Source organism: Mus caroli, chromosome 5 (genome assembly GCF_900094665.2).
Source record: "Mus caroli chromosome 5, CAROLI_EIJ_v1.1, whole genome shotgun sequence".
NCBI classification, from domain to species: Eukaryota; Metazoa; Chordata; class Mammalia; order Rodentia; family Muridae; genus Mus; species Mus caroli.
In genome coordinates this window covers 13,207,661-13,221,884 of record NC_034574.1, presented here as the reverse complement: position 1 = coordinate 13,221,884, position 14,224 = coordinate 13,207,661, and the positions used below count along the sequence as shown (strand labels likewise).

General features: G+C 36.3%; 1 protein-coding gene across 1 annotated transcript in view; it reads right to left on the bottom strand.

Moving 5' to 3' along the window:
* Positions 1-1,581: 1,581 nt before the first annotated feature.
* Positions 1,582-14,224, bottom strand: part of Gnat3 (G protein subunit alpha transducin 3) — a 55,806-nt gene continuing 43,163 nt past the window's right edge. The window contains exons 6-8 of the mRNA XM_021162702.1: positions 6,049-6,178; positions 5,698-5,851; positions 1,582-1,947 (exon numbers count right to left, since the gene is read on the bottom strand). Of these exons, the coding sequence (XP_021018361.1) occupies positions 1,757-1,947; positions 5,698-5,851; positions 6,049-6,178 (475 nt within the window). The 3' untranslated portion in view covers positions 1,582-1,756. The remainder of the gene's footprint in view (positions 1,948-5,697; positions 5,852-6,048; positions 6,179-14,224) is intronic.

Below are 14,224 nucleotides of genomic sequence, written 5' to 3'. Positions count from 1 at the left end.
GAAAGAGAGGCCCATTGGACTTGCAAACTTTATATGCCCCAATATAGGGGAATGCCAGGGCCAAAAGAATGGGAATGGGAGGGTAGGGAAGTGGGGGGCGGTATGGGGGACTTTTGGGATAGCATTGGAAATGTAATTGAGGAAAATATGTAATAAAAAAAAGTGTTAAATAAAAAAAAAAAAAGATTAAATGTTAAATGTTGACACCTTAAAAAAAAAAAAAAAGAAAGTGGAGTTAAGTCAAAGTAAACACAAACTAGCAATAATATTAATATTCCAAATAATACAGTTTTCTCTCTTTTCTCAAATATTCTCCATGAACTACCAGAGAAAGATAGATTACATGAGAGTAGTAATAAAGCATCAGACATAACGTATTTGCTTTCTGAACTTGAAATCTTATAGCATTGTCTATCTCCATAAAAATGCTGTCTGTCTGTTATATACTTGTTGATTTTCAGCCAGAAAACTTTATCCAATGTCAGAGCTGAATAATTCTTCAGGGTGCTTTTGTCATTGATGTCTTATACACTTCAGTAATTTACAACTTCTACTAAAAATTTAAAATTAAAAACCACATTTTTAAGAGATATTTTTAACCTCTTTTGTGGTTTTTGGTCAGGGGAGGAATAAGATACAGATAATCTAGTAAGGATCTCTTCTTTAGTGTAGTGTTTCTATGTTTTGTGGCAGTGAAATAGATCTATTGACATATAATCAAGGTCAACCTGAGCTGCAAATTGGTAAATGCTTAATTTCTTCTTCTTCTTTGCATTACTCTTTCATTGTTAAAAAAAATCTCGTTTAATCTTTTATGAATCATTATTGATTTCATGCACTATTATAAAAGTCTGTATAAAATAGATATATACCATGTATGTTTTCTCAAATGCAAAAGCAATGAATGTTATCGGAAATGCTTCAAGTTAAAAGGACAGACACGTTTAAAAAAGGAAAAGAAATGATCATCTTTATCTTCAGGTAAGTAAGACATTTTGTACAAGCTTTCAGTTTGTAAGGCATCAATTTAAAGAGTCAGAATTTAAGATCAGTTCCAACAGAGAAGCTCAAGAGCTAACATATAAAATTCCCTCATGTCCTTGCTACTATTACAGAAATCCACAAAGCAAAAACAACTCTATTAAGGAAACCTTTTAGTCTTAAGGACTAGCATTGTAATTCTAAAGCCCAGGATATCACTTATAATAATATCCAATGCCAATCAGAAATGTATATATATATATATATATATATATATATATATATATATATATACATACAATTTCCCATCAGCAAAAGCATGTACTGTGTACGCTGTGGAGCACCCTAATTGAAGAGCTGATGACTAAAAATATATCTTGTATCATTTTGTAGTTTCTGTAGTATAGACATGGCTTTGTATGCTTATCACAATCTACCTGGAAAATGTTATGGCATATTCTATTGTTTACGCTATGATTAAAAATTGGTCACCTATAGGTCATTTCCAAGAAACGTTAGTAGCATGAATGTATATTGAGATCATTACCAAGATACATCAGATTCTAGCAGTAGAACTTCAGCAACTCTACCCTCCATTCCCCAAGAAAACCGAATCCTGATATATGTGATACCACAGTAACAATTTTGTGTGAATTTTTTGTTTTTATAATGCTAGTTACATTTCTAAATTAATTAATATTTATACAAGCTAATACACACCACCTTTTTGTATTGAAAGGACTATAGCCATCACAGGTGAAAGCAAACATGTTGCTCAGAAGAGCCCACAGTCTTTGAGGTTCTCTTTTATTATTATATCTGTCACTGCATCAAACACAAATTTGACATTTTGTGTGTCAGTAGCACAGGTCATGTGAGAATAGATTTCCTTATCTTCTTTTTTTAAGTTCAGGTCTAGAAACTGGTTCTTGATGTAGTTCCCTGCATCTTCAAATGTGTTTGGTCCTTAGTGAAGAAAGAAGTGAAAGAAGTAAACAATTTCATCTTAAAAATCATGTGGCTATAAATAGCACCAACAAGTTACTATTTATATATGGAATCTTTATGCATATCATCTCTCAATTTCAAAGTCAATGTGTCCAAGGTCAGATTTTAGAAATTTGTGTAGCACCCACATGGTATCATATACTATGCCATCTTTTCTGGAATTTCTGAGTTATATGTTATTTCATTTAGATGCATATGTAACCACATTAAATAAGAGGAAGCTGTGAATTTGAGAGGCAGGAAGATGGTGGTCATATATGGATGGGGTAAGAATGAGGGGGTGCAGAGAGAAATGATATAATTTTAGTTTTAAAAAATTTAAAACTGGCATAACAAGGCAAATGATACAAATAACACACACTCAAACACATACCTCATGTTATGGTCATGTACTTATGCATATGCTTTAATACAAGCTAAAATAAATAAGACTATGACAGATGGCTAGGTTGCAGAAAGAGTGTTGAGCAAGGACTTACTAAGAGAGAAGAGAAGATGTATGAAGGAAAGCAAGAAAGTGCAACTGATCATGGTTGGTGACACTCCTCCCCTGGTCCTTCTGACTGGAGTTGGGAAATAGACTGGAATTGGGAAGATCTGGTCAGGCAAATGCATGAGTTTTAGTAAAGGCAGTATACAAATGAAATGGAATAAATGGTGAAGAAGCTCTTTGGCTTGACAGCTGGGTAAACTGAGGAGCTGAGCTGAAATGTGGACAGCTATGGAGAGTGGCCCTTTACTCCATGTGTGAGAAAACTCTGGTGGAATGACACACAGATCAAATGGGGAAGGGTAGACATAAAATAGGAAAGCTGACAGACATGGGGCTGCTAACTAGCTAACTGATTGGCTTCACACCAAAAAATATATATACTGAGGACACCATAGAAAGGACCCTGAGATGTCCTAATGAGTTAGAGATAAAATTTTCACTTTCATACTTTATTGCTGCTAGAAGAAAAATTATAGGAGAAAAAAAAGTATTTGCATCATATAATACAACAATGATTAGAAGGTGGCTCAGTGACAGAGCTGAGTTTAACATGCCTAGTGAAAGACCATGGGTTCAATACCCAGTCCTAGTAAATAAACAAATGAATTAAAATACAATAAAATAAGANAAATAAGACAAAGATGAAAAACTTGGGAAAATAAATATTAACAAGAATTTATAATCATAGGAACTATACTTATGGCTAGTGGGAATGCAAACTGTTCCAGTCACTGGGGAAGGCTCGACACTGCACAATTCCAGCAGTTTGAAATTCTGGAAAATGTGAAATGGTAATATTAGAAATATTTGTAGTTTCTGGAGTTTGGGGACTGTGCCCTTCCCCCAGCCTTGAGCAGGCTAAGCAGACCTTGAGTGCTTGCCACAATGCGTTTTACAACCTAAGTTATCTGCACCTGCAATTTCCTACAGGAATTTAGAGGAGCAGACTGCCTGCTGAGCTTGCTTTGTGCCATAATCCAGCTGAAACAAAGAATGGTCTGTGGGCTCTCCCTATATAAACTGTGCAGTGCTGAATATGAAACTTTGAGCCTGGATCAGAACTTTTGTCTTGGCTTCATTCTTCTCTCAAACTTACCCCTTTCTTATTTCCAGCCCCCCTTTCAAGTTACCCAGTTCATCCATGGCCACTGCACAGCTACATATATAGGTGAAACCTTGGTTATTTGAGAACAACAGAACTATTTCATATGATACTTACTATACTACTTCTCTAGTCTAAATCTGAATATCCCCCAACGTTCCATTTATTGTAGATGTGGTCCTTGGCATGATGGGATATCATAAAAACTCTTAAGGGGTGGGATCTCGTGGGAGGCCTTTTGTGTGCCTTCAAAGGGGACCATAGGATTCTCAACTCTCTCTCTCTCTGTCTCTTGCTTTCTTCTTGATAGAGATCTAACAGGCTCCCTTTGCCACAATTCCTTGCCACAGACTGAGAAGGAACAGGGCTAACTGACTATAGACTGGAACTTCACAAATTATGAGATTAAGAAAAATGCCATTCTCGTTACCGCTGATTTACCTCGGGTATTTGTTTTCTTAACAGAAGACTAATGACAGGTGCTCACATTTCATGCATTTAGCAAAACACACAGAACTATGAGACACAGAGAACAAGGCCTAATTAAACTGTGGACTTCGGTTAATTTTGTGTCAACATCATTCCATCAATTACAACAAGCACACTGCATCAATACAAGATGTGACTAATTGGATCCTATGGGAGGGGGGACAGAGTAGATACATAAAATCTCTGCACTCTCAAAGTGTTCATATATGTGAATAAAACCTGCTCTAAGAAACTGTATTAATTATAAATATGTCCTTTAACTGTGTCTATATTTAAAGTACATTATTAAATATAGATTCATGATTGTATTTATCACATGGTAGATGCACAGGCATTATAGATGATGTTTGCAACTATAGAATGACACACTCTAAGAAAAGATTAGTCAGCATAAATACCTACTTTGACAGACTACCATGATCTTAGGACATCTAATACGCAGAGTGTCAAATTAGACATACATTTATGTTTAAATCTCAACCATTTCAGTCTTAGATAATTTCATTAACATCAGAGCAGCTAAGTACTTTCTCAACGTAGTCCCTAACGGTAAACCAACTGTTTCAGGTTACATGGTCTCTTTCAGTAGTTACTGACTGACAGGGTTAGCAATGAAATGGTGGGACCTCAGGAACTGAAAGAGAAGGGACACTGTTGCCACATCCATTCCGGTTGTTCAATAGACTACAACACTGTAGACTCTGAAGAGCTACTGAGCTCCAGTGTGGTACTGTGAGCTCTAGATAATGTGACTACAGTGACATTATTATACAGAAGTTAACACAGCCCACGCCATCATTGGATGTGTCTGCAGAGCAGCTACTCTCACCAATCTCACATTTTCCAGTTTGTTCCGTTGGTGTTTGCTTTAATTTCCACAGTATGGCAAACGGTCCTCTTTAGTTGAGAGAGTGTTTTCAATGGGAATCACAGTCATGTTCAGATCCAAACAGGAGGGCAAGGGAGATGTCTCAGTTGCTAAAGAGCCTACCACATAAGTGTGAGGGCCTGGGTTTGGATTCCTAGAATGTATGAGTACACCAGGGTGTGGCCGTGGGTTTCTGTAAACCTCAGGAAGGAGTGAGAAAGAGGACGGGGACAAGAGGATTCGTTAAGCTCGGTGATCAGCTGGTTTACTTGCATAGATGAATTTCAAGTTCTGGGAGGGACCATGTCTCAAAAAATAAAGTTTGGGACAGAAGCAGGTGGACATATTTCTCAGAGGTTAAAAAGCATATATTACTCTCACAAGGACCTAAATTTGGTTCACAGAACCTACAAGGTGACTCATTATTGTCTGTAATTCCAGATTCAGAGTATCCAGAGCCCTGCTCTACCCTCCAAGGGCACTACCACATATGGTGCACATAAATTCTCGTAAGGTCACACATATATAGGTTAAAACTCAGTAATTGTTAAAGGGTGGAGAATGATTAAGAAAGATATCGAATACCACTCCCGAAATTATATAAGTATGTACACAAGCTTGCATGTACAGCCATAAACACATTTACATATACCCAACAGTAACAAGTACATCACACACACACACACACACACACACACACAGGGGGGGGGGTGTCATACAGAGTGTACTATCTAGAATCGAGGGGAACAATCTTACCAGTATATTCTGGAAAGCAAATGCTGAGGTGCACCTTAGCCACTTTCTCCTGGAAGAGATCTTTCTTGTTAAGAAACAGAACAATGGAGGTGGTTGCGAAGTACTTGTGATTACAGATGCTGTTGAAGAGGTGAAGACTTTCATGCATTCTGTTCTGTGGTGTAAAGAAAGAGATCGTGTAGGATTATCATCCTCAGGGTTTGAGCATGGGCATCAACAAGCAAGTCCTAGACATAATACGCACATTTGTGAGGTAGACATTGGGTTGGGAAGTGAGTGCAGTACTATCACTGGATAACACTGCTCTCTGCTCTCTCCCCAGCCTCTACCTGCTGCATCTCATTTACTTACCACCTCTTCATCTTCTACAAGCACCATGTCATAGGCACTTAGCGCTGCACAAAATATAATGCAGGTGACTCCTTCAAAGCAGTGGATCCATTTTTTTCTCTCTGATCTCTGGCCACCTACATCAAACATTCTTAAAAAATAAAATGAAAAATTACTCCTCCAAATTCTGGCCGGTGCTTGACACTGAACACATATTTCAATAAACTTAAAATTCATTTTTTTCCATTTCTGTTGGATAACCTAAGTTGATCAAGCACCACAGGGGGGATAAAAGAGAAATCTCATTCTTTCCTCTTCACATAAGACTGAGTGAAATTATTCTCATGGTAACTTGAACAACTGAAAATTTTAAAGCAGTTTAAAATATAAGTTTTAAAAGAATTTGATAAAGTTTATACATATTTTCAAGAATAAATAGAATGGAAGATTGGATGTGTCAATCTGATAACAGGATTCTCTCTATCTTTTCCTGCATTTCTTTTTTATCCAATAAGCCTGTGTTCTGTGCTAACACTGATTTAAATCAGTTTACATGAAGATGAAAAGATATAATTGCTGTTTTCAAAGATCTTGCTGGCTGACAGAAGATAAATATGCAAGCAATCATAGTATTATGTAATTAAATATTCAATTATTCAAAAAGTATGTCAGTACACAACGGGGTTCAAGTTATTCTGAAGGATCATGGGGATCACTCTAAAAGAGGTGTTTAAATGTGCTGACTCAGTTCTATATTATCAACTTGGTAGCAATTGTCATGGTCAGAGAAAAGTGATAAGTAGCCAGCACTTCCTCTTTGTACCACTCTTTCCCCTTTCTCCAGGTACTGAACAGCTAAAATGAAGTCACCAATGTCTACTCAGGGCCAGTAAAAGCCTCCTCACACATTGCCCTGTTGCTGCTTTTCCAGCCTCCAAAAAGACTGTCCCTGAACTTCCCCCTTTGTTTAAATATGTTTCATGGTGAATGGACGTTTCAAGTTCACTTTCCTCTTTTCCATGGGTTCTCTTTGCTTTAGAATAAGAAATAAACTTGTGCTGACTCACAGTCTGGGGTGACTATTCTCATCTTCACTACTCTTTGGAAGATGGTTCATATCAATCTCCTCTCAATCCAATAAAATCATGGTGTTCTCTTAGTTTAAATCAATATAAATATAACTTTTAGAGGGCTCTTTCATGACCTTTCTCCTTTTGGGGGGTCACATAGTTTTCTTTCCCTTTCAATTAGGTAATTATTTTTTGAGATAGGGTCTCCTGTAGCACACAGTGGACATGAACCCACTATGTAGCTGAGGCTGTCCTTTCTTTCTGCGTTCATGTTACAGAATGTAGGATCACAGGTTTGTGGCATCATACAGGTATGTAAATCATACAGATATATGACATCATACAGGTATATGGCATCATATAGATATGTGGCCTCATACCAGGCTTCTTTTTTTTTTCCCACTGTTCATTACCACTTCTCTCTCAGCTTTCAGGTTTTGTCATCAATGACTTGTCCACAGCAGAGGTGTTCTGAGAGACTTCATACGATCTCTTTCTTCATTTCCACTACTTTATATGGAACCACTGTCACTTTGTGAGAGTCATACCAGACAATAAAAACTATGGTTCTTCTGCTTAGCATTTACTGCGTTTAATAGAACAGCAGCCTTGTGCATGTTGGGAACTGTCTCCTTTACACTACTCAGCAGATGCCTGGCACGTAGTACACATGGAATAAACATTTGCTAAATAATTGAGTAGAGACCATGCTGATGAAATGAATGGACAATTTTGATGACAAGCACATGTGAAAGTATCTAGGTGTGAGGTGACAGAGTGTGACTGCAGAAAGCAAGTTAAGTTTTTAAAAACCAGAACAAAAAAACTGACTTAATTTTCTCAGCTATTCATTGTCTGTTTAATCAAAGGTTATTGAATGTTTGTAATACTAGTTACTAAAAGATTTAGCCTTCCAATCTGTCATTAGTCAAGTGTAGCTAGTAGGGAAGGGTTATAAACTACAGTGCACTGATGCATAATCACAAAAAAAATGTCAACTGTGTGAAAATCTAAGAAAATGAGGAATTGAGTTTTAGCAGGTGTCTAGGGAAACATCTGGGTATAAGCAAAAGAGGAAACACCAAAAACAAAAGACTGAAGGAGTCCCAACGAGCTGCTTGTGGTTGTCTAGCTGTAGAGTAACTGACTCATAGGAATCTTAGATTTTATATTGCAGTCATTGAGGTGTGGAGTAGGAGATAATTAATAATTTGTATGGAAGATTGACATTGTGTATTTGTTTACTATGTTACTGAGGCTACTTTAAACTCAGGACAGAAGACATTTGATAAGGTTGAAACTAAGTTATAAGCTACAGGAATATTTGGGATGGAGATGATAATTAGTGAAAGTGTCTGAATGTACAGACCTAGAAGATGATGATCCTTAGCCAAACCAATGTCAACCAACTAATTTCATGAAGAATATCAGAAGTATAATGCTTTGGGTATTGTAATAAAAGCAAGTGCGTAATCCCAGTACTCTGGAGGCAGAAATAGGAGTATCAGAGCAAACTCAAGACCACACACACAATCTACATAATCAGAGGCTGGCTAAAGGAAAAAAAAAACACATTACTTTGTACTTCATATTTCTCATGTTAACGCAGGAAAGAACAGATAAGTGAAGCTAAAATTTATCCACTGATAAGAGGGGAAAATTCAAAAAGTCTAAAGTTTAACTACAAGTTGGAAAATACAGGCAAAAAGATAAGAACAGTAATAACAAAGCTATCTCTGGGGAAAAGAAAAAAATTCCTCAAATGGCCCAACCCCAACCCCTATGTGCCACACACTCTTGAGCATCTGGAAGAATCTTTGACTCAGAGCCTCAGAAGGAGGAACTTATAAGAAATTTACAGCTGTTTTTCTTACCTTTCAGAGGTGTTCAGATAACTTGTTCAAGGTTGTCATTCATTTAACATTTCTGAGTCTTCTATATTTTAGTCTCTGTGCTAGATAATAGGCTCATTTGTGTGCTATTCTCTACTTCTATAAACACTTATATAGTATATCATAGGTCCCTAACTCATTCTAGCATGTGGAGCTAGCTGGAATGATCTCTAGTTATCTCTCTCAAGATCATACAGCAGTTTTTTATATTATTATTATTGAAATTTCTTCTGGCGTGTTTCCCCATCTTTCAAAGGGAATAGTGTAGAACTTCTGGATTGTAGGTGATACACATACTCTCCACTTTGTTATTTGTTAGCCTGTTTGGACCCTAGGATCTTATCAAAGCAATGGGATGCTGTGCCTGACACTGTGCATTAACTTGGGCTCTGGAAAGTACATCACTAAGATAGCATTAACAGTGGGCTTTTCCAGTCCAGCTGCCACTCTTGTTCACACCCACCAGATTTGAACAGATAGGGACATCAATAGTTTATTCTTGGACTCTAACCATCTCTCCAATGACTGCTTAGTGGAAAACTAAGTGATCTTGGGCCCAGGACAATGTAATCACATGAAAAGGTAATTTGGATTTTGAGGAGAGAACAGGGTGTCTTTTTACAGGAAGAATATCAGGACTGGGAGTCAAGGACATGATGGTTAAATTCTATCCACTAGCAGGCCTTGAATTTCTTTTAACAAGCTTTTATGCTCAATTCCTATCTATTCTGAATTACTCTTCTTTAACTCACATCCTGTTTTCAGTCTAGTTACCTTCTAACCTTTAAATTCTTAATAAAACTTTATCTTTCAGTTGTAGTTAAAAAACAAAAATCAAATAAACAAAAACCCTACTCCAATCTATTGCAGATGACCTAGTATTTTATGATAGGGAGAGTAATATGATTTCTCATAAATTAGTTTCATCTTGTTTTATGTTTCGCACAGGTTCTATTCTAAGTGAAATGCTAATAAGAATGACAAAGATAGGAAAGTTCTGGAAGGGATTTTATGGAGGGCATAAATGTACCAGAATTAGTACAAAGGCGCTTCACACCCTTCTTGCATACTTGTTTTCTACACACGTTCCTTCACATTCATTAGTACAATGATCTCAAGGGGTTCACCTCCAACCTAAAGCCTGTGAAAAGTATGAAGTGATGACCGAGGTGAATGGAAGCCCAGTTACCTCATTGGTTAAGTCCTGACCTTCTCTGGAGATCTGGCAACCTTGCAGCTGACTCATGGCAGATATGAGAGAGTCCTTCTCTTCAGATAAATATAAGCAGTGGAGATACACAACAGTAGTGACAGTACCTTACACTTGTATAAATGCCATATTTTAATTGTGCTCTCTCTCTGAGAAACAAATTAATAGCTATAGATTTCTTTGTTCATGAAAACAGTTCTTCACCGGGCAGTGGAGACACATGCTTGTAATCCCAACACTTGGGAGGCAGAGGCAGGTGGATTTCTGAGTTTGAGGCCAGCCTGGTCTACAGAGTGAGTTCAGGACAGCCAGGGCTACACAGAGAAACCCTGTCTCGAAAAACAAAACAAAACAAGAAACAGTTCTTTTTGTATTAGGAGGGAAAATACTATTCTGCTCACTAAAAGCTGAGTCTTTGCAGAATTGAGCGAAGATTTTTTAAAGTATTTTTAACTATTCCTTTTTGACTAAATTCACTATAAGACGGTAGGACTTAGAGAACATGCCCTAAACTCTGTTCTCAGCGTTGAACAGCTGAACATGCACCCATAAACATGGTTAACGATCTCAGATCTTAGCTTTCTTTCAAGAAAGGGGGAACAAAGATCACTCAGTCTTTGTTGCTAGTGACAAAATGTTTTCTAAAGTCCATCTTCGTACGAATCTTTACGATCTTGCCGTTTATGACTCACATGAGTCATAGAATGTTTTCGGTACAGAATGAAACAGAAAGCAGGGGCCAGAGATCACTGCACGTTTCTCTAGACCATCTGTTGTTGTTGAACTGAAATGTTCATTAGCAAATGAGATCAAGGTCCAGAGAGCTGAATTTATGTTGATTCCCCTGGATATCACATTAGTTTTATGAAAAGTTAGGCCTTCTTTCTCTGTTATTATAATGGTTTATTTCGCATACATATGTTTAACTTCAGCTTCTTATAAAAATTCAAGTTGAGACCTATTTTACAGAGGTATTAATTAACGTAACCTTTTCAAATTACCTAAAGCTAGGAAAAAAGAGATTTACTTATATAATTGATCACACACACACACATACACACACACACTGTGGCCATTCTATGAAAAAACAAAAACCATCTATAGTCATTGTCTGATGGTTTAGACTGATAAAAATGGTCATGCATGGATAGCTTTAGCTTCCACAATGAGACTTTCAAAATGTTACATGCAGCTTGAAGTACTAATTTTAGATTTGGGGGAAGGTTATTTAGTTAATTTTTAGTAAGGTTTTATAAACATTTTCAAACTCCTGTTGGTAAAATTAGGATTCTGGAAATTAAAAAAAATTCAAATTATTGATTAAGATATAGATAAAAATGAACAATCCAGGCTTTTTAAGCAATATCCAAATATTGATTATGTGTTAAATTGTCCATGATATTAAAATAGGGCAAGTCACCAGAGTCCTGTGACTGGGTTAAACAGCTGACTAAATAGTTGAGTTTTATGGTTCTATTTAATCAGTTGGAAGGCTGTTAAACTTTATGAACTTATATCAAATAGTTGGCTAAATATTTGATGACACAAAAGTACTTATGCCTCACATTATAATAAATTAGTATGAATAATTTGGCTATTACAATCTCTGTAATACATAATCGATCACATAATCAATGAGAGCTAATCACTGGCAATGCTTCTGTAACTCATTTGTGGTAGATGTCATTACTGCTTCCGTAGGCATGGGTCTCTGAAAATGTACTGCATCTAACCTTTTCTATTCTATAGCCATATAAAAAAACAAGTGCTAATTATTACAGGAAATTGTTTTGAACTATTCTGTTAAATGAGATTTGTTGAAGATGATGACTAAGGCAAAATTGGTTTACCGTCTTAGGATGGTTACAAGTGAGAATGTGAATTGCTGACTGTGCATCATTACGCAACCAGTCAAATGATCTGCATATTTCTTTCTCTAGCCCTGTTTTGAAAACAGAGAAGAACGGATATTAACTGACACCAAGGCATGCACAGAGGTATGTCTAAATCACTTAATTAGTCTTGACATTAAAAAATAATCAAAAAGATTTAGAGCCAAAAGTGAGTCCAGTCCAAAAATTGTCATAATTACAAATGCCATTTATCATGTGCACTATAATTTTAAATGATGAATAATTAGAATATAGTATATGAAAAAACCATTTTCAATAAAAAACATAAAAAATAATTCTGCCTTATAATTTAAAATCATGAAGCCATTAAAATAAATTCTAGATTGTACATATTGGTACATACATATATAATCTCAGCACTTACGAGATGGAGGCAGAAGGCTGATAAGTTTGAAGCTATCTTAGTCTACTTTGTGATTTCATGGGTAGCCTAATGCTACTTATCTCAAAATCAAGGGTTAAGAGAACATTTCAGCAGAAGGGGACCCTGCCTAGTGTGTTGAAGTCCCTAAGTTTTATGCCCAGCTCTGCAAAGCAAATAAATAGTCAAATTCAATCATATATTATATTGGTATCATTAATCATGCCCACATATGTAACTAACATGCAGCATATGTAAATTAACATTATATGAGTTCTAATAGAGAATAACAAATATAAACTGGGATTTAGCTGCTGGGTAGACAACAAGCCCTGCTGCTAAGTCTGGTTACTCAAACACTTGGAAATGAACACAGTGAATAGAATTCTACTTTATATTTTAGGAAAACTCTCTCTCTCTCTCTCTCTCTCTCTCTCTCTCTCTCTCTCTCTCTCTCTCTCTCTCTCTCTCTCTTCAAATCACAGATCTTCTCAAATTTGTAATAGTAGTTATGCCAGATTTACAATTTTTAAACTCTATGGTGAGGTTTTCAGCCTTTCTGGCTCTTACGCAGAGTCCTTTCAGTTCTGTATTTGTAGAACATTTAAGGAGAAAATGACTTTTTACAATTGATAACTCAGTTTAGATTTGTTCCTAAGTCACTTAAGTATAGGGAATTACTCAATAGCAGACGGGCTTAGATTTGCATTTTATTTTCCAGTGAGGTAGGAACTTGAACATCAGTAGACCTCAGTGGTCAGATCAGCAGTTAGAATGCTCTGCTTTGATAAGAACTTTCAGATAAGTTGTCCTATCAGCTTGACAGTTGGCACACTGGCTTGAGAAGAATTCTAGGATAATTTCCATTAAATTATATGATTCATGGAGCCGATCGATCCATTGATCCATCACTTTGGCAGAGAGAGCTTTTCATTTGGTATTCATTCCTATTTCAAATTCTGAAGTTCTCTATATGTATGTAAATTAACTAATGTAAATTAACTCTTTAGTTTTAAATCGTCTTAGGATGACTTGTGCTATGCTAACACAAATCAATGGTAAGGTAATGTATTTTAACACCTGGGCAAGTGTTGAAGGGAAGCCTGCAGGTACATTGTTTTTATATTTAATTTTGGAATTCAGAATGTTATATGTACTATGAACAGTATATATAACGAAATGTTATATGTACTACTATACATTTGAATTATTCTACTCAGTACTTGAAAGAAAGATGGTTAAACTTTAAGGATGTATTAAACAACCATGATATATCAATTGATGTGAATAGACATTAAAATGCTTCACCAAGCTGTAGTTTTTTTCTCACCTATCATTTTTCTCTGAGAGGGATTGTGGAAGGCTACCAACTGTATACAATATTTGCACTTGAAGAAAAGAATGCTTTCCATACCAACGTATCTAACAGCCATCAATGACATCATGCAAAGATACACTCCTTTTAAAAAGGGACTATGTACATTTTGAAGACTACTTCAACATTTCTTTGTATGCTATTTGGAGATTCGCTCAAAACGTTCGTTTCTTGATGCTTTATCATATATAAATATAGCACCACCCAGCTTATCATGTCACATGCACCAATTTTGGATGCATGCTGCTTTGTGTGATATTACTGCAGAGCCAATTAAAGCTGACTATTTGCTTCCTCTGGCTAATCACTATGGGGAGGCACTGGCAGTAGATCAAAAACCACATGTGGGCCCTGACTTTCTTTTTTTTTTTTTTTC